The 21833-nt window shown below is 36.8% G+C and overlaps 1 protein-coding gene across 2 annotated transcripts; it reads left to right on the forward strand.

The window, feature by feature from the left end:
- Positions 1-8395: 8395 nt before the first annotated feature.
- Positions 8396-18316, forward strand: slc39a9 (solute carrier family 39 member 9). Of its 2 annotated transcripts, none has more exons than XM_046855672.1 (7): positions 8396-8955; positions 12938-13046; positions 14035-14229; positions 14322-14390; positions 14546-14631; positions 15089-15223; positions 17704-18316. In XM_046855672.1, the coding sequence occupies exons 1-7, from the start codon at positions 8860-8862 to the stop codon at positions 17959-17961; spliced, it is 948 nt and encodes a 315-aa protein (XP_046711628.1). In that variant the 5' UTR covers positions 8396-8859; the 3' UTR covers positions 17962-18316. The 2 variants fall into 2 exon arrangements, with proteins under 2 accessions (XP_046711628.1, XP_046711627.1); XM_046855671.1 differs by having other exon boundaries at positions 8397-8955; positions 14032-14229.
- Positions 18317-21833: the final 3517 nt, after the last annotated feature.

The raw sequence follows: 21833 nt of genomic DNA on the forward strand, positions 1-21833 counted from the left end.
AAACTTTTAAAAAAAAGTGTAGTCAGTCAAAACCTTTACCAGAGTCTTTTAAAACATGAGTATCTGTACTCTATTTAAGTGAAGGATGTGCGTACTTTTGCCATCTGTCGATGCAAAACTATTAACACCAAATCCTAAGGGGTTTTTATTCCTTTTATTTCACAAGTTAAACTTTTAATTTAATTAACACAGAGCTACACAAAATGAACTAGAGCACTACATACAGTAAAATGTGTATGTGCAATATTTAGTGCAAAACAGTACAAGACACTGATGTCTTGGTGGTGAATCCCCAAGCAGTACAGTATATTTGAGATTGGTCCATATAATAATAAACTCTGTACATGTAAACACAATGTTTGAATAATTATAAATTATAATTATATCATTTATAATTATAATAAGATTTCCAGAATGCTCTGTATGCTTTGTTCATTTAGTTGCATTTAACATTGTGGAAGTTTTATTATAGCAAGGTAGCTTCTGCTCAGTAACATAACAACTATAAGCATTATTTACTTCAACAGGAAAAATTATTCAAATTGTAGATTAAAAAAAGAACGAAAATGTAACAGAGAAACAAGGTAGAAAATGGTGTTTCAGGAAGAATGTTTCATCCACAATCACCCACGTCTCACTTGGTTCACCTCTGCATTATTGTTAATATAAATCTATTAGTCTCATAGTCTTAAGGAAGTGCATTTATTACCTTTACTACCTACCTTACCTAACTGACCTCTCTTTTTTTGCATGCATTGTGCCAATCATTCATCATTTCCTTTTGCATTCTCTGTTTCTATTTTGTTGCTTCCAGCTCCCCCGTGATCCATACAGAGATTCGACAAGGCGGTATTACAAACATTATTACGATCGTAGAGCATGCATGATTTATTTTGCTCAATTCCCGGAACAATTACAGGCCCCTCGATGGCTGAAACTACTCAAACATAAACATCTCATAAATATTTCTCAGATATCTTGATGCCTTAAAATAGAGACATGAAAAATGGCATGCAAGAAAAAAAAAAAACACATTTGTAAGGCTCTCTAATTGGCTCTCAAGTTGCAATCTAGCAATTAAAAAATCTCATAGTCACAAATGATTAGGTACTGGCAATATGGATAGAGTTTCTTGGCCACGGATTATGCTGTACAGTATGTACAACTTTGAGAAATTTGGTTGTATTATAATACTTGGCTGCAAATTGTATTTCCCTGAGGCTATGCATTGTCACACAGATATTCCTGCTCACTTGGTTACACTAATGTAAAACTGGAAATGACAGATGCTATTTTTTGTTGTTGCAATCTACTTAGTTATTCATCTTTCTCCTGTTGTTTTTATTCTTTGCATGAAATTAGCAGACTAGGCATATGTTTACTAGTACTGTTTTCAACATGAAGTAGTGGGATGTTCAATACATAACAATTATATATATATATATATATATATATATATATATATATATATATATATATATATATATATATATATATATATTTCTCAACATAGTATAAAAAATTAAGATATCCATGATTTCACCCACAGGGATGTTTCAGGTTTGAGCCCCGAGCTGTACAAGGTGTATCAGGGCTGGAATGCCAAAGGTTTCTTCACAGACACTGTGGGCTTCCCGCTAGCAAAATACACCGGACTCCTTTTGAGCAATGAATGTTTGAGATTCACCGTGTTGCGTCTCCCTATCCTTGCGAGTACCAGACTTCAGGGAACAGCAAATATTGACTTCCAAAGTCGATGAACCAACGAAGGCACACAAGCTGTACAGTGGAGTCCATAAGTCATTCCACAGTGACACAAATCTGCTTGTTTTGATGATGTCCACTCCAGCACATGTGATTAGATTTGAGATGAAACAAAGATAATAGGGCAAAAGTGTTAAATTGAAATGCCTGCTGTAAAAAGTATTAGTAACTGAAAGAAAACTCCTTCTCTCATGGCCAAATATTGCGAGACTGGTTGGTGTTGGTGTTATGCAGCTCGATGTGTTATCAGGGTCACTGTTACAGAACTACCACAAAGCTGATTATTTTTCATTAACAACATATCCACATTCATACCCTATATTTATACCCTATATGTGTTATTCCTATTTATTCAAAATCTGGGAAGTAGTAATGTTCATCCATCCATCCATCCATCCATCCATCCATCCATCCATCCATCTTCTATACACATTGCCCTACACAGGGTCCCAGGGATCTCTAGATGGGGTGCCAAGCTGTTTCAGGAAACAATCTCTCTCTCTCTCTCTCTCTCTCTCTCTCTCTCTCTCTCTCTCTCTCCATAGATAGATAGATAGATAGATAGATAGATAGATAGATAGATAGATAGATAGATAGATAGATAGATAGACAGACAGGCAGGCAGGCAGGCAGGCAGACAGACAGACAGACAGACAGACAGACAGACAGACAGACAGATAGATAGATAGATAGAAAAAAATTCATAACCAGAGATAAGATTGAACGGAAATATCGATATCGAATTAATTATTCCTTAAATATTCATAGTATAAAATGACATAATTTGTTGCATATAAATAAAAGGAACATATATATGTATATACTGTATATATATGTCACTCAAAATCCACAAAAGACTAGGTATTTCCCAAAAAATTGCAAGGCAATCGAAATGTAACAGAAGAGAAGTCTTTTTTTGGACTGATTGGAGTCTATTTCATATTAATAATGATGAATTTAAAAAAAGACTGATATCAGTATTGCCCAATATTAGTATTGAATGTACTTGGAAGTTACACAGTGTCAAAAATGACATATTTTCATTTGTTAATGCAGAGCAGTGCAACCTGTGTAAGTTATCTAACATAATTAGATGGAACACCATAATATGCACCTGGGATTAAACTTACAGCAAGCAAACTTGTCAAAGCTGCTCTTTTATGGAATTAATCAGCAACAGATTTAAAAACTCAATGGTACTCTGGTAGCATATAAAATAATTTGTCAAGTGTAATTGTTGGTTGTAAATTATTTTGTGCGTGACCCAGAGACATCTTTTACAAATCCTCTATCAATCTTCTTTTAATTACTACGTTCTCAGGAAGCTTTAAGCACTTGGCTTCACTGGTCAGTAAAGAACACTTCACTTGTTTTGAGGTTCTTAAAAACAGTACATTTAAAGTAGAGGCTTGTTTCTAGGTATTTTATGTCTTCAAATTGAAGCTTCATCAATGTCCCCTGGGTTTTGAAGCATGAGTTAGGAACTGGGCCGTGAAGATGCTTTTTAAATTCTTTCTGCTGTTTGGTTTCAGCAGTAAAATCATTCGAATTGACAAGTGAAACAATTCCTGTAGCAGCCATACTTACGCACACAGCAATGCTTCACAGATGAAGTGGTCCGCTTTGGATCATGAGCACTTCCTATTTTCAGACACATTTTTCTCATTCCTTCAGGGTGGGAGAAATAGATTTTTCTCTCATCTGAGGGCATTTTATGTGAATTTTAGCAAACTCGGCTGTAACCTGACTTTTTTAATGAGGTATATTTTAAGGCTTTTCACTAAAGTTTCTTGCTTTTGATCAGAAATGAATCCGAGTTTGGGTTGATTTGAGTCGAATTCCTGACAAATCAACTAATCCATCAGTGGAATTCAACAACGATTTCTGGGGTCGAAATATTTCATGATAATGTGTAAAAGAAATTCTTTGCAATTCCAACAGATGTGGATTCAATGCACATTTCTTCAGATTAAAGCTGACAGTCTAAAATCCATTAGCATGTGACACAAGGATGCTCCTTTTTAAAATGGTTGTGCAGGAGAATATAAAGTTAACTGCTCTGTAAGTATTATATAATCAGATGCCGTTTTGTGGAAACAATTCCAGTAGCAGCCATAACTACACACACAGCCATGCTTCCCAGATGCATTTCTGAGAAGGTATTTTTTACTAAAGTTTCTTACTTTTGATTAGAAATGATTTCAAGTTTAATTTGGATTTAGGTCGATTTCCTGAGGAATCAACTAATCCATCAGTGGTATCCACCAATGATTTTTTTGGAGTCCAAAAATTTCAGGATAATGTGTAAAAATGGACTGTAATTCCTTCACATGTGGATGCACTGGCTATTTCTTCAGATTAATGCTGATGGTTATGCTTCATTTTGAAATGATTAATCAGGAGAATATGAAGTTTACTGGCCCATATGTATTGTAGAACCAGGTGGTGTTTTGTGGTTGTACAAAGAAGCGAAATGCCTTCAGGTTCTAGTTTTGCATTTAGCACTTGTGGATCAGATCAGCGCTAGTTATTAAAAAAAAAACACACACTTTAAAAATGAAAATCATATCAATGGGTTTAGCAATTCTGTTTAACATAAAGCCAAAAGAGAGTGTTTTTGTTTTGTGTGTTTTATGCTTCGATCCAGTCTCAGTAGAATGAAAGTGGCTTTAATTTCTATAACATGCCTGATGCTCTGCTAACCCTCTGAAGTAATTTTCTTGCAGCTAATGAGCAAGCAGGGAAGCAGCAGCTACTTAAAACAGCTTTGATGAACAACTTCTGTCCCATGGATTGTGCTGTTATTAGCTTGACCCCGGACTTAACAGTGGATTTGCTTTGGTTGTCTTTTCATGCAAAACCATTCATCTTAATTTATCCTGTCACACTTGCAAGGATCATGCTGAACACAAGCGCGAAAGCAATTTTTGCTTTTGGGAAAAGGGCCAGAATCATTTCATTCATTCATTCATTCATTCATTCATTCATTCATTCATTCATTCATTCATTCATTCAGGAATATCAGACAAGAGTTAGGAAATACACCCTAGATACCACACTGGTCCATCACAAGACATTACACACATATACAGTGTTGGATCTGTGTTGATCGCAAATGAGCTATTTTATGAGTTGCTTAGTAGCTCCTTGTTCCATAAACTCAAAAGACTGTATAAGACTGTAGATAGGACATTACTCATAATCTCACATTCCAGTGCTCATGTTAGTTCTCACTCTCCAGTGTTTTGTATTGTTTAAAGACTATAATCACTCTCTTGATATTAACCAGATGAGGATGGGTTCCCCTTTTGAGTCTGGTTCTTCTCAAGGTTTCTTTCTCATAACATCTAAGGGAGTTTGCCACAGTCTCACACTGCTCATCAGGGATAAACACACATTGTTCACCTTAACTCTTAAATTCTGTAAAGCTGCTTTGAGACAATGTCTGTTGTAAAAAGCTCCATAGAAATAAACATGACTTGACATATACAGTGCTGTGAAAAAGTATTTGCATCCTTCTTGATATTTCATATACAGGTTGTCCCCTGGGTTCGACTTGCGATTTTTCGAACTTACAATGCTGATTACGATATGACAAAATTATAACAATATTTTACGCTCCGCTCTTCGGGTGAACATAGCAGCCAACTATACATACATGTATAGTTGGGGACTACCTGTATACATTTATTTTGAATATTTGTCACACTTAAATGATTCAGATCATCGAGCAAATATTTCTTTCCAATAGCATATTATAAATATAATGAATATTTACTATTACACAAAGATAACCTGATTAAATACAAAATGCACTCCTTGAAAAGCTTGATCATGAACGAAAACCCTCCAATGTGACTGAATTAAACCAATTCTGCAAAGTAGAATGGGTCAAAATTCCTCTACAGTGATGTAAAAGACTCATTTCAGTTATCACAAACGCTTGGGTACACTTGTTGCGACCGAGGGTGGCACAACCAGTTATTAGGTTTAGAGGGCAATTACTTTTTCATACAGGGTCAGGTAGGTTCGAACAGCTTTTTTTGCCATAATAAATGAAACCATCATTTCAAAAAAGTCATTTTTGATTTCCTCAGGTTATCTTTGTGTAATATTAAAATTGGCTTGATGATATGAATCATCTGAAATATGCAAATAAAAATATAACCATTAGGAATTGCAAATACTTTTTCACAGCACTGTATTAACAGCTAGATGGAACTGAGAGCTGCCAATCCTCCTGCTGGGTTTTTTTCTTTTGAGCAACAACCTCAGAAAAGAAGTAAAGACATTTGTTTTGAGTAACTTTACATCTCAATCTCTAGAAATGTTTACTGTGCCCTTTTTTTGTCTGTGTTTTTTTGCTCTTTTTTACATAATTTAGAGTTTTTCTGATGATGTATAACTGGGCACTGACTCTGCACAAGATCTTAAACAGTTTTCCTCACAGAACAAGCAAAGAACCCTTTTTTTTGTTGGTTTGTTTATTGAATATGGACACGAACAAAAGCCAGAGAGGCTAAAAACCAGGTCTGGGTTTGTGATCTATCACCATTCCTTTCTTTTGTTTAGCATTTTGAAACCAAATGATGAATCTGTGAAATCAATGCATCAGACAGAACATTGTGGGTCTCAGAAGCAAATGTAGCATTAAAATCACTAAAGCAACATCCAGCAAAATATGTAGCTTTGTGCTGATCATCAAATAAGTACTGAGTTGTGAAACAGTTTATTTGTATTAAGGATGTGCTGTATAGTGAGTTATCACTCGATTAGGCACTCAGTCTGCATAAGTTATACAGAGGAAGACGACCAAATAATACTGTAGTACCCTCTAGTGCCCATTTGAATCCTCCTGCCTGTAATACCCTGTGTTAAAACAGCACATTCTTGTGTAGTGTATTTCCATCTTCTGTTAAACACTGTAAAAACTTTGAAACTGATTACAGACTAACTGATTACAGGCAAAATAGAACAATTAAATACTTCAATTGAAGGTTCAGTTGCTTAAAATAATATTTCCTTTGTGCTTGTTATCATTTGAATTTATTTCGGTTATTTGTACTTCAAGTGACTGTAATGCATTACTGTAGTTACGCAAATAAATACTTACGTATATTCTTACTTATTTTCTTTTATTGTTCTTCTTTTTGTTTACTTCCAGTAACTTACTGCAAATTTGATAGTAAGACCAAAATACATAGCGTTTGTGTTTTTGTGTTTATGTCTATTGTATGTATGTAGATCTTGAATGATTCTTTTTTAGGCAAGGAATTTTTACTCATTATTATTGTTGTACTTAACAATTGTTGTTGTTGTTGTTATTGTTGTTGTTTATTGATTTTATTTTACCAGTACTATTTTAAACATTGTCCTTCACTTTCAGGATTTTGACAAAATTCATAATCTGTACATTGTCATTTTTCTGAAAACAGGTTTGGCTTTATATTTATCAGACTATATAGACAATTTGAAAGTTGTTTGCCTTTTGCTCATTTAAAAATAAATTTTCCTTTGTATATGGCAATTCTTTTGTGTGTGTGTGTGTGTGTGTGTGTGTGTGTGTGTGTGTGTGTGTGTGTGTGCTTTCGAAACCTCTTTCCTGATGGTAGGAGAGTGAAAAGTGTGGTCTGTAAAGAATCTCCTGAAGTCAGCACCAGGCTGTTGCACCTCCTGTTTGCTGTTTGCAACTGTTGCACCTCCTATCTGTATGCCGACTCGTTGTTCTTGTTGATGCACTTGATGCAGATGAACTTGACGATGTGATTTGAGCTGTGCATTGAGTCAGCAGAGTGAACAGCAGTGGGCTGAGAACACAGCCATGAGGGGCCCCAGTGCTCAGCGTGGTGGTGCCGGAGATGCTGTTCTCGATCCGGACTGACTGAGTTCCAGCCAGGAAGTCCAGAATCCAGGATCAAGTTGCAGAGGGAGGTGTTCAGGCCAAGTAGACTCAGCTTCCCAATGATTGTATTGAATCCTGAACTGAAATCGATGAACAGCATTCGTACATATGTGTGCTTATTGTCCAGGTGGGTGAGGGCCAGATGAAAGGTCATGGAGTTAGCATTGTCTTGTTGTCCTGTCCCATGTATATATATGTGTGTGTGTGTGTGTGTGTGTGTGTGTGTGTGTGTGTGTCTGAGAGAGAGAGAGAGAGAGAGAGAGAGAGAGAGATGCATTGTAGTCATTGTGCATTTCGAAAAGAGGGAGGTAATTGTGTGGCAATTGATTAGTTCATTAATCAATTCATTGTGATTAATTAATCAATCAATTCTAATTTAATTGTAAAAAAGTCTCTATTATTCAAAGCGAATACACACAAACAAAACCAAGCCCCTAAACAGAGCCATAAAATTAAAAAAAAGTTTCAAGTGTAATTTTTTTCTAGTTCCAAATAAAATAATTTACATCGCATATATTTTGTTTATATATATTTATCTTCTAAATATTTGACTTTAAAACGTCACGTATGACAACCCGGGTTTCAGGCGAACTCTCAATTTGCGTTTTATTTGGACCGTAGTGCACTAAATTGACCGCTCTAGTCGTTCAGTGAAGCGCACTTAGGGCGCTAGTATAGGGAGCAAAGCGCTGTTTAGACACGAGCCTCTGCGCCCTTTGATTTTGAACCCTGCGATCCGGAAGTGGACGCCAGCGTTTCCCTGCTCAGCTGGCGAACCGAGTCAGAGCTGAAATGAGCGGTTCCTGATCCAGGGTTTGCGGAAACACAGTGGAGGTTTGATCTCGGAGCATTTTGGAGCTTCTTGATAAAATAATGTCGTTGAGTCTTAAAGGAAGTGAGGTCGAGGAAACACTGACGCGTTGCTAGTCTTATTGTCAAGTAGCTACAGGGTTGTTTTTTTGCCTTTGTGGCAACAGGAAGAAGAAGAAGAAGAAGAAGAAGAAGAGGAGAAGAAGAAAAACCCAAACAAAAGCTTGGAGTGGATTATTTCTATATATAATTATATAAAATAATCTAACTATAGGTGATCTTATAGAGCTGTAGTGTGTCTAATCTAGTGTTTAGATCTGACATCAGCTAGCTCAGGTTTATTGGTTGGTGGTGAAGCTAATCAGGAGACACGACGCTGAGAAATGGACGACTTCAGCTCAATCAGCTTGCTTTCCCTGGCCATGTTAGTGGGATGCTACGTTGCAGGAACAATCCCTCTTGCTGTCAACTTCTCAGAGGTGAAGCCCTTTTTGTTTTATTATATTGAAGGACCCGAGATGTTTGTTGTTCTAGCTGAGATTCAGGAAAGCGACCCTGCCTCATAAACTTCATAACATATGTTTATTATGTGGATCATTCTAATGGGATTTTTCATTTATTTCATTATTCCTGTAACAAAAGAAAACACCTGTGATGTGTATAAGGCAAAATCCGGGTCAGCTATGAATCTCTGGCCAAAGTTTGCAGGGAGGAGCGATTCGATCTGTACCGGTGGTATCGCGATATCGATCTGTACCGGTAGTATCGCGATATCGCGGTTTTAATGAAGGAGAAAATGGAAGAAATGATTACAAAGGTGTAACAAAAACGTAAAACTGTATAGTTGTGCTTAAAAAAATAAATGTATTTACATTAAAAGTGTGTAAATTTCTAAAAACGAACAAATTAACGTGGCTTAAATGCGAAAAGACGGCGCTTTTAAAAGACATTTTTTTCTCTTATCGGATTAAATTACATTTTTATTTGTCACGTACGCGTTCATACGGAGTACGACATGTAGTGCGACGCTTTTTATGACTGTCCAATATATAAAAGAGTAAAGTAACCTAAAAATAAATTAAATAAGTATAAAAGTATATTAAGCCACGTTATGATTAACGGTCTTGTTGGGAGAAAACACGTGATTTGAAGCGTTACGTTCGTATACTGGACTCATCTGCTCGTCTTTACATTGGACGCTTTATTATTATTGTGTCTACTGAGTGTTTTTTGGAAACATGTAGACTTTGATGTTTTTCGGAGACGTCTGCTCACGTAATGGTATTAAGACGCACACAATTTATTATCAACGAAAAAAGTCCCACTTTATGCCGTCCCTCTTGTAAAACTTGCTGATGTTCTTCACCAGTTCAGCAGTTCGATGGTCCAGGTGTCTGCAGGGCATTCCGTAATAGATAACGCCCCAGCCCACTGTTTGCTCTCTAAATAAGGCTTACGTATGCTTCAGGTTTTTGTTGTATGGTGAAAGAAGTCTGTTCCAGTTAGCCACAGGTGGAGTTGCATGTTGTTAGTAGGAATAGTAGACATGGTTCAGTTTTCCTTTCACCTGGAATAAATCTCCAACCATCTCCCTGCTCTAAAACCACCCCAAACCATTCAGCCTTACGTTAACTTGAAGTGAATCTAGCATGATACTTCTTTGATTATATTTTTTATATATATTTAAAAAAAAATTATTACAATTTATACAGTAATCCCCCCGTGATAAACAGACACCACCCCAAAAAATTTTTATTGTTTAAACCATAAATCCTCCTCCCACACACTTTAAACACACACAGAAAACATTTGAGAATATAGCGAGATGAATCTTGTGTAAACTCGTAGTAATACTTTACACTGTATCACATTTATAGTGAGTACACTGTACAGTTCTGTAGTATGTGTAGTTTCTCTGCTTGTTTATTGTTTAAAGTGTCCCATGACGTCAAAAAAGAGGCCGAGTTAAAGATGTTTCATTGGCTAAATCTGGTGACATGTGTCTTTAAGTCCGCCTTTTTTTTTTTTTTTGACGTCAGAGGACACGTCAACCAATAAACATCATAAAGCTCATTTCTATGGTATGTACATTGCCAAATAAGGAAGCGCTTACTGTCCTGTATTAACATTTCACTTTATTTTATAATTAAAAATTAGAAATACATTTCATTGTTTGAACATAAAACTCCATTAAAACAATTCCAAATAAAATCAGCCAAACCGATTATTTATGTAAACGCAATTCCGTGATAAACCGGAAAAGACCCCACTTTAGTGTATGTGTGTGTGTGTGTGTGTGTGTGTATGTATGTGTGTGTGTATATTTTTATATATATATATATATATATATATATATATATATATATATATATATATATATATATATATATATATATAAAATATACACACACACACACACAAACTGTGTATATTTCATCAAAGCTTATTCATTTAAGAAGTGATCATTTAGGTCTAGAACACCAATAAACTATTCACCATTCATTTATACATTTAACTATTTAATTATTTTTTTTCTATGAATAATTGTTGATTGGGACCACTGGCAAATCAAATCAAAGGAAGTTGCCTGAAGATTTTTACCTGGATTATTAACAAAAAATAGTTTTTCTTCTTTTGATGAGGGAAAAACAAACAATAATCGATCAGAGAAACAATAATTATTAGTAAATTGGTCACAATTAGATTAGACATTAGATTTATTTGTCAAATGTATCTAATACAGCGAAATTCTTATTAGGAATTAGGAAATTTGGAAGCTGTGGAGTCAGCGCCCGGTCAGCTATGATAGTCATGATGAGCAGAAAGGCCCCCAACACCTTCCAATCGGTAACCCAGAGACCTAACCGTTGAGCTGCCACTTCTTGGAGCACCACCGCTAAGCGTTACATGTTAGCAGTCCTGTTTTGTTGGCTAAAAAGATTTAAGCAACACCCACAGAGCTCCATAAAATGACAAGCACCCAAGTCACTAATTAGCAGTGAAACACCACGTGGTGAAATTTTCGAAAAGGCAGCTCAGGTGTGAATTCAGTCGCGTGGCAGGAAAACTGTGCGACGTGCAAAAGCTCTCACACACCAAGCACCGTAATTGAAGGTAATAATATAGACAACTGGATTTTAACCAGTTTCCTCCACCATCCCTGCAAATGATTTGTCAATCAAGTAACACAAGTCGGCCTTGTTTTACGCACAGTTTTACACTCTCAAGACGTGTAGGACGTGACCTTTCCCTGTGAAAAGATTTTCATGAATATGAAAATTTTCCCATGTAAATGCTCCTATGAATGATTTAAATCCCCCCTGTTCCCAGCTTGAGAAATGTCAGTATTTATTGCGACATTGTTAAAAGCTGAAACATGGTGACGGTGAGGAAGAACTTTGTTCTGAAAGGGAAAAAAATGGAACTAGATTCAGCTGGAACTAATAAACGGGAATTAGTCGCTTAATGATTTTTTGCCATGGTGTTGTATAGTGGCAAAAAAAAAAAACAGCAAAAAGGAAATTTTCTATGGGAATTAACAGGAATTTATGGGAATAAACTGGGAATTTACAAAATTGCAGGTTAGTCTATTTAACAGGGAACGTAAAAGTAGTTGTGGGGGTGGACCTTGCAGGATGATCCTGGTTAAAACAACCAGATCGAATGCAATTTTAGTTGTATTTCCACCCTGCGCATTCATAAATCACGTGCGCACAGCACAATTACTGCAGCGCTATTGAGGCCGTACCTCCTGCACACACTGTGCGTTCCTCCATAACGCAACACGGATCATTTCTTTAATCTTGCAGACAAAACAATGCCAAAAAATGACCATCTTCACAAGTATTCATGTAAATTGCAGAATTATTACATGCATTTTTGAAACGTCCTTGTGCCGTGTGTAAGCTTTTGTGCAACAAAATTATATTAACTAAACTGTAATAAAAAAAAACTATTATTTTGCATGCATTTCAGCTTATGAGCAAACAATATGTTTATAGTTATGTTTGTATATGATACAGTTTATATAAATTTTCCCCCAAATTTTGAACCAAAAAAATTCCTAGTAAGTTTCCAACTTGGAATATTTCCCCCAATTCCCCAGATGAAGCTCCCATGGAAAGTTTCCGGAAAGTTTCCACGCCTTTGCAGCCCTAATAACGTTACAAACACTTGCCGCAGATGCGGCCGTGTGACATGTTTGTGGGTTACACACAAAATCGAATATAGGAAATACTATGAGGAATCATGAGCGAGGGGGTCGGAAATCGTTCAGATACTCGGTAGAGATGAGAATCACTGGAGAAAGCGAAGAGATGGGAATGATTATTATGTAAAGGCAAAAAAGTGTGAAGTAAAGGACTCTGAGATCACCTCAATCTATATTAAACTCGTGGGAGGGTTTTAGCTGTAAAGTCAGTGCAGTATTTTACATCGTGCTTCTTGTTCTTTGACCTTCAGGAGAAGCTGAAGCTGGTGACGGTGTTGGGAGCAGGTCTGCTATGTGGTACTGCGCTAGCGGTCATTATTCCCGAGGGAGTCCATGCGCTGTATGAGGAGGTGCTGGAGGGTGAGTCACTTATCTCTCTCTCTCTCTCTCTCTCTCTCTCTCTCTCTCTCTCTCTCTCTCCCACAAAACCTTATATTCAGGCTTTGAAGTGTGTAAGCCTGTGTAAATACAGAACCAGTCAGACCGAGTTCCATCTGTCATTCAGAAGACACTCGGATTCGCTGCACCTTCCCCCGGCTCTTATTTTCTGAACGTTTGAGTAAAATACGCTGACTGTGCGCCACAAATAAATAGAAATAAAAGCAAAATGATTTAAATAAGACAATAATTGAACCATATCTTAGATAAGTGCTAGTGGTTCTTATTTAGCATATTTTCAATCTCATTTGAATGCATTCCAGCGGTTTCAAAAGGATTCCACAGTCACTGCCTCTGATGTTTTGCATACCTGAGGATTTTAGGATCAGATTAATGTCCCAGGTGCTTTCGAAAGCTCAATTCTGATTGGTCCGATGATGTTGATGCATACGGGGTATTTTCCACCATATAATTGGGTTGATACGGTAGAGCTTTCTGTATTGAAACGATGATTTGTATATAGATATAGATATAGAGGTGTGTGTGTGTGTGTGTGTGTGTGTGTGTAGAGAGAGAGAGAGAGGGGGGTATGAACCTATATATTGAGATAGATATATACATGTATATTAAGATAGATGGATAGCTAGCGACATACAGAGAGACAGACAGAAATATAGATAGAGAGATAGATATATATATATATCAGAAATCGAAAAATATGATATGAACAGAATGGCTTTCCCACCCTGATATCTTTACCATCTTGGCATATTAGCCATCTGACTTGCCAACAATTTGACAAAAATTCCTATTTAATTCTTGGTGTGTTTATTATCGCATAATAAAACTGTTCTCGGTCAACATGACGTGTGTATTCATTACAACACTGAATGGAGATTTAAGGTGTTTCAAAATAAAAAAATGAATAAAATGCGGCTGATTTATTATTTGTTGCTTTTTCCTGCAGCAGGACACCACGCCCACGGTCCGGACGAGGTTTCAGCCCCGGAGCAGAAAGCCGGCGAATCGGTGGTAGGGCCGAGCCACGAACATGCGCACGGTCACGAGGAGCTCCATGCCTTCATCGGTGTGTCTCTGGTGATGGGATTTGTCTTCATGTTGCTGGTGGACCAGATCGGCAGCTCGCACATACACAGTGTTGACGGTCGGTGGGCCACAAGGACGTAATATTCAAACGTATCATTTCTGATTTGATTAACTTTATATCCTGAGTATTTTTTCTTTTTTTTTGGTCAGACCCTGAAGCAGCGCGAGTAGCCAGCTCTAAAATCACCACCACTCTTGGTTTGGTTGTCCATGCTGCAGGTGATTGAACTGGGTTCAAGATTTATAACAAATACTCCACACTGCTTTATTATATGGGCTTGTGCAAAAGTAAAGTCACGTGCGTTATATGATCTGGAGGTGAAATACATGCTTTTGACAAGGTGACAAAAAGTGCTGCGTTTTTTCCTTTCCAGCTGATGGAGTTGCACTTGGAGCAGCAGCTTCTACCTCTCAGACTAGCGTCCAGCTCATTGTGTTTGTGGCCATCATGCTTCATAAGGTAAAGAATTTAAATCATTGCACTGCTTTGTTCAAAAAGTAGTAAATATGCATAATAAATAGAATAAATTCTAATAACTTTTATTAAGTTTGAGCGATTGAAGTGTTTGAGAATGTATTATTTTTTTGTTGGTGTCCTGCTGCAGAATAAATTGGAGGGAAATCAGATACCTCAATGATGTTATTGCTTGATGAATGGGTATTTGCTTGTATTTCTCAGAATTGAGGACACCATTAATCTTGACCAAATCTCCAACTCCATTTGCCAAAATGCAGCACCCAAACTTGCCAGAAACCGCCACCATGCTTCGCTGTTGCCTGCAGACACTCATTATTGTCTCGCTCTTGCTCTCTTGTCTCTACACCCCAGTTCCTTTGTTTTCACATAGTTGAGTACATTTTTCAGGATTTGTGAGCCTCTGTATAGCTTTACAGTGTGTCGTCTCTGTGCTCTACAGGCGCCTGCTGCCTTCGGCCTCGTCTCATTCCTCATGCATGCGGGTTTAGAGAGGAACCGAATCAGAAAACACCTGCTGGTCTTTGCCTTAGCTGCCCCTGTTCTATCTATGATCACCTTCCTGGGTCTCAGCCAGGTAGGACACTGATTGATGCCTGTTAACTTATAAATGAAATATATTGTGATGAAACATATAGAACTTGACAAAATGATCTTGCATCATAAGGAAACTGTTGCAATTCTTCAGTTAATTCATAATTTCAGAGCAACAGAAAAGCAGCTGTATGTTACTTTGTGCAGGAACATCAATAATATGAACTCTGCTATAGTATCCAAGTCCATAAGGCGTATGTGAAATTTGTAATCATTAGCATTGCCCAACCCCTCCCCCCACAGACCATAGTGCAACAGAATACAGTACACATGACGACCTAAATTGCAAATAAAAAAGAATATAAAGCAAGTTATGTATTTGCACTGTAACAAAGTCTTGTGTACTCTTATGCGTTGCACCATGGTCCTGGAAATAAATCCATTTTTACATGCTTTATAGAGGATTAAAAAAACAAAAGCATAATATCGGCTACATATAGAACCTGAGAATCTGAGATTCTCATTAGTATTTAATAAGTCTGACATTGATGTCTTTTAATAATGCTCTTGGTCTAATATTTTATCATTTCTAGAGTCACAGCTAATTTACAGGCTCTGTAAATATTCACAATCTAAAGGCAATAACAAGTGAAGACTAAAAGACGTTTTAACAAAGAAAAAATCCTGTTCGCTTATCTAACAATCCAAGATGAACTTTTCTTGCAAATACTCTATAATCTGACTTTTTTTTTTTATTTTTAATATCATTCTAAGAAGTTCAATAAAAAGGGAACACAACAGTTTATTATTCTGCTGTATATAACTATTATAATGTCTGTGATTAGAACAACTGTTCTATAGTATATAGTGGAATAAACCAGTTTGGAAATGCTGCTATAGTGGAAATAATCCAGTAAATGTAGCTGTGCTTCATGTCGAGTTGCATCACAAAACCACAGTGAAGCCTGTACCCTGCTAGATCTGATTTCAAGCCATGCGGGTCTTCGATGTGTTTTGGTCTAATCAGGCAGTTTAGTGTAAATAGAACACGTCTGTCCAGTTTGTTCTTTTAAAGCAAATTGCTGGAAAAATGTAAACCTACGTCCTTCTGTGAAAAGAAATTACGCAGTAATATATAAGAACCAGATTTTTGTATCCACATTGATTCAGAAAGATACCTGTTTTACCACAAAGTAGTGTTGGAGCTTTCCTGGAATTCTTTTGTTTTAATAACATCAGCACAGCTAGTAACCAAAATATTACCCAAAACTTGCTGCATTTTTATTTTTGGAGCAAATCCATTATACGGCCAAAGGTACTGACCTTCACACTGATGTGTGTTGCCAGACATTTTGAATGCACGCAATGATCTAGAATGTTTCTGCATGCTGTAGCACTAAGATTAATGTTTGTCATGGTTGGTGTGGAAGAACTGAAGTGGTCTTCACAGAGATCTAACAGGAGGATGAGCCTGATCGTCTTTGGGATGAACTAAAATACTGAGATTTCCTCATACAACATCAGTGATCTTAACAGTGCTCTTACAAATTTTCACTGCCATACTTTAAATTGTAGTGGAAAGCCCTCTGAGAAGAGTGGAGCTTATTATGAGAGCACGGGTGACTGATGTTCAAAAAGTTGATATTTTATATTTGTTCAAAGATGTGAGATGGTCAGTTGTTCACCTCCTTTAACAATGAAGTGTTTGCTGCTTCATCACCTGAGGATTTCAAAGTATTGCTACTAGAGGTCGACCGATCAATCGGCAATGATAGTTGTTCGCTGAAACTATCTGCAAAAGTCAATACTGAAATTTTTCCAGCGCGTGTCCGATTCCTGGAGCAAAAGTCAGCCGTCGTTACAATAGCGGCCTCTGGAGGCGACTCACTGACACCATGTGGTGTTTTTTTTTTTTTTTTTCCCCCCCATGCAAGACTGCGTGCTACAAGGAGAGCATTACATTGTATTCATTATTTTTTTTTGTGATATAATAGTATTTATTAATTAAAATATTATTTCAATTTAGCACAATTTCATGATTTATTATTGTTTTTGTTTTTTTTGTTTTGTTTTTTCCTTTTTTTGGTATATTTTTTATAATTTTTTTTTAAATATAAACCCTAATAAAAAAAAAAAAAATAATCAGTCGATTAATCGGTTATCGGCAAGTTCAATCCAATCCAGCTTTCGGTACCATTAAAATCCACTACCGGTCGACCGCTAATTGCTACATATATTTCAGCACTTACTTTCCATTGTCTATTATTAGCTTTAGAGAGACGTTTCTGCTTTTCAGGGTTAGTATACACACTGAATTGTCGAATGAGTTGGTGATCTGATTTACTCTTAAATTTTAGATCAAATCTGCTCTTGAAACGTACTTTTTCATTTTAGTTATTATGATTGTATTGTTATGCTTGGAAAGCGCTTTGAGATGTAGCATTTTAAAGCCGCTGTATGAAATAAAGATTAGGATCATTTCAACTTCTGTTTAATATCATTCCGTTGCCTTTCTCCATTCAGAGCAGTAAAGAGGCCCTGTCCAACATCAACGCCACAGGCGTGGCCATGTTGTTCTCAGCCGGGACCTTCCTCTACGTCGCCACGGTTCACGTCCTGCCTGAGGTGGGAGGCATGGGTGGGCACAGCCACTCATCCGGAGGAGGAAAAGGACTGAGCAAGGTGGAGGTGTTGGCGCTGGTCATAGGCTGCCTCATCCCTCTGGTGCTCTCGTCGGACACCACCACTGAGAAGCCAGAAAACAGACTGTTGGGGACTTAAAAGTGGTGTTCAACCAGTTTCTATCTCATCATGCCTCTGTGTATGGATCAGACCTGTGGCGCAGAAATGAACTTGCGAGGCAACTGTGTGATCACATGACCATAAGTGCTGTGCGCTAATAGCAGGCATTTACATGCATAAAAAACTGACACCACAGGTTTTTCTTTTTTAGGTGTATTTTTTATTTTTATTTTTTCGTTTACTTTCTCTATACATTATTTTCCGTTGTGGTCTCTGAAACATCTTTAACAAAAGTAACAGTGAACTTTTTTTTAAATAATATGTAGTGAACTGCATACTCATTTCGGATAAACGTGATAAAGAATTTATTCTAATTAAATGTTTTTATGTTTCAGATTGTTTTTTTTTTTCTTTACATAACAGTATAGATTATCGTTTCTTCGCTCACGACTCGGTGTTCGACATTCAAGCTTCAGAATAGACTTCATATCCGAGCTGTTTGGCCATAACATGCAGACATTTGTGCAGCAATAGCCTTTTTTTTTCTTCAGCATCTTTGCTTGTGGTTGACGGTGTTTCCTGTGTGCTAACGAATCGAGGAGGAGGAATTCTTCGGCTCGTCCTCTCTAACAAATAGAACGAGTATTACATTCAGTCGATACGCAGCATCCACGTAATACCGATTTTCTGCCAAATGTTTTCTATATATATTTTTATTTTTAACAATAGTGAATCAGAAACGTTCATTTTTTGGTGGCCAGCAATTTCAACGCTAAGAGGGACCATAGGTCGTGTTTAAAGAGGTGAATGTGTGGTTTAATGGTGTGTAATTAATTCCCATGCCGGCTATTTTTTAAAAATAGTGTAAATGATGGTAAACCCTTTTGGCTTGAAGGAATTTTTTTTTTTACACACTTTGTGCTTGTTACATGTCACTCACACTCAGCTGCTGTTCACTTTGAGAAGCATCTCTGCTGATGTGGTCGGGCCGGGATGCTTTTACTGTAATTATTGTGGTGCCTGCCGGATGCAGAGCCTCTGTATATAATGTATTGTGTACAAATAACAGATGCGTGTAACGAAGGCTTCACTTGTAGCCCTCCTGTACCGAGTTTCTACTCTGGCTTTTAGTACAAGTTAATAATGGCGAGGACGACGGGGTTGATTCGAGTGACGGGAGAGGGACTGTAATAAATTTACATTGAATCACAAAAATGCTTTTTTTTTCCCTTTCGTGTTAAAATGAACTGAGAATGAAATTGTATTTTATTTAGAAATGTTTATCATTTCAATATTCTACACATTACCATGTAGTGGTAGCTCAGTGGGTACAATGTTGGATTAAACAGAAGGTTGTGAGTTTAAATCCCAGCACTACTAAGACACTTCTGGGACCTTGAGCAAAACACTCAACTGCTCTAACTGTATAAATGAAGTTCTCTGGATATCTTTTCTGCCGAATGCTCTAAATGTTGGACAGTTAATAGAATTTTGGCATCATTACTGCAGTTCCGAGAGGCTTCATGGATCAGAACAATGTGCAGGATCATATTCACTTTATTAGAAATGCCTGCAGATTGTACTCCGCTAATCTGCTAACCACAATAACGTTTATGGATATATTGCTATTCTCAGATAGTCAATAATCAATGATGAGTTGGACACGGGTTTCTGTTCTTCATTACAGGATTCAATTTTGTAAAATAATAGCCATTTATAGGTATAGATGATGATGTGGAACATCTGTGGAACAAGTATTTGCTGGATTTTGGCTTAAAAAATATATTGCAGGTTGATCCTGGATGATTGATGGAGTCTCTTCAACTCCCAGTTCAGCAAGTGACATCAAATCAACATGGCTGCTCATGGAGAAAACTGTTTAAAAAAAAAAAAAGTAATAAATAATAATAATTTGTTTACGTATTTAAATGTGTTATTTGTTATAAGTACAGTAGTATTTACTTTAGATCTGTCAACATACATATCACCCTTGTTCTAAATTTGATTCATGATTGCCAAGAAATTCCCGCATCACTTGTCTACCAAATTACTTAATCCATTAACAGTGACTCATTCTGAATATCAATGATCTGAGCGATTTCTCCTTCACAGCTCTTCCCTGTTCTGGCACCGAGGTGGTGGAATGAACTTCCTCTAGATGTCCGTACAGCGGAGTCCCTGAATATCTTCAAGCGATGGTTGAAGACCTACCTCTTCCTGAAACACTTAAATTAGCACTTTCCAAGTTTGCTTTGTAGATTTTAAGAGTTATATTTATGTTAAGTTTGTAATAGATTTATTCATTACTAGAGACTCAAAGCACTTTTGTACGTCGCTCTGGATAAGGGCGTCTGCTAAATGCCGCAAATGGAAATACAGGTCATTAAATCTTATATTGTTTGCTGTTTTGTTGAAATATCCATTACTTATTACAATTAGCCTGAAAATGCTCCCAATCTTTATAGGTTGAAAATGCCATGATTCTCATCTCCAACTTTATACTTCTGAGGTAGGTTCAGCTTTTGATGTTACTGAGCAACTCCAAATCTCTTTATTATTTAGACTTTTCCATGTCTGAGAGATTTATATAGCAGCCTTTACATCTGCATTACAAAACAATTATTAATTATTAAAATTGATTATTCATCTCTGTAAAAATTCATCTTCTGATTGATTGGTTAATGTTTTAAAGTATAGAATGTCTAATATCATTCATAAAAAAAAATCCCATTGGTGGACAATTGGATTGTGATCTGCTTACTATGAAGGCTAAAGCACAACGTTTACATCGTTATCATCCCCTTTCAATGTGGATCAAAGCCAACCTTGAAGAGACCACTCCTATCAGGAAAGAAATGTTTCATCATATGTGATCAATGAGAAGAAGAATTGACTGTATCGATTGAATGTTGTAGAAGGTCCATAAAACAAGGGAGAACTCAATCGGAAAAAGATGCTCCTCAGAACTTTGCCATATCAGCGATAACAAGACTATTTATTTATTTATTTATTTATTTATTTTAATAAGTTTATGTGGAGTATCTGACAGAAGTCAGTGTGAATGGGTTTTTACATCTGCGTTACAAAACCGTAAAACTGGAGACTTTTTCCAAAAATGTTAAATATATCCTTATTGAGAACGTTACCTTTTCAACAATTGGAAATTTTATTAGTATGCCGTTACAATACGAGTCCTGGTGAATTTGCTATTAGTATCTAACCAAGAGCGTGATTAGCACTAGCACATTGATGTAACCCTTCCGGCTACACCATTCCAGAATTTCCCACCGGTCAGATGCCATCCTAGACACTTTATTGCTATTATTACATATTGTGCATGCCTAGTAAGTAGATCAATTAAATAATCGTAAACATTCTTCATTATTCATACTATGGCTCTCTGTCAAGACAATAATGCAGTACGTGGCATGTTTGTTTAATACCCCGATCAGCGATTTTTTATTTTTGTTTTTGTTTTTCCTCACGCACTGTATGAGCTCTATTTTAAGCCAATCATATGAATTATTAATTATAAAAATGAATTATTCATCTCTTTGCTCAGGAAGAGGTCATCACGCATCATATAATGGATAATGGAGAAGAGATGAGAGTGACCTGTGATGACCAGGCCCCTCGTGCCCCTCACATTAATCAATTCATCATTATGTAAATATGTATAGAAAAATTGGAGGCACAGACTGAGACACATGATGCTAGAGAGCTGACTGGTTTGGCAGATATGAGATGCGCATCATCTCGGTATACCTGAGAGAAGGAAAAAACATCATCACATGATTTTACCACCATGAGTTATGTTCTCCAGGTGACTTGAATTGGGAAATTGGAAGTGGGAGCTTAGTGGGTTTTAGGATTTTAGGCTTTGTCAGGTCGTGAGTTCAAATCACAGCAAA

This window comes from Silurus meridionalis, chromosome 8, assembly GCF_014805685.1.
Source record: "Silurus meridionalis isolate SWU-2019-XX chromosome 8, ASM1480568v1, whole genome shotgun sequence".
Lineage (NCBI taxonomy): Eukaryota > Metazoa > Chordata > Actinopteri > Siluriformes > Siluridae > Silurus > Silurus meridionalis.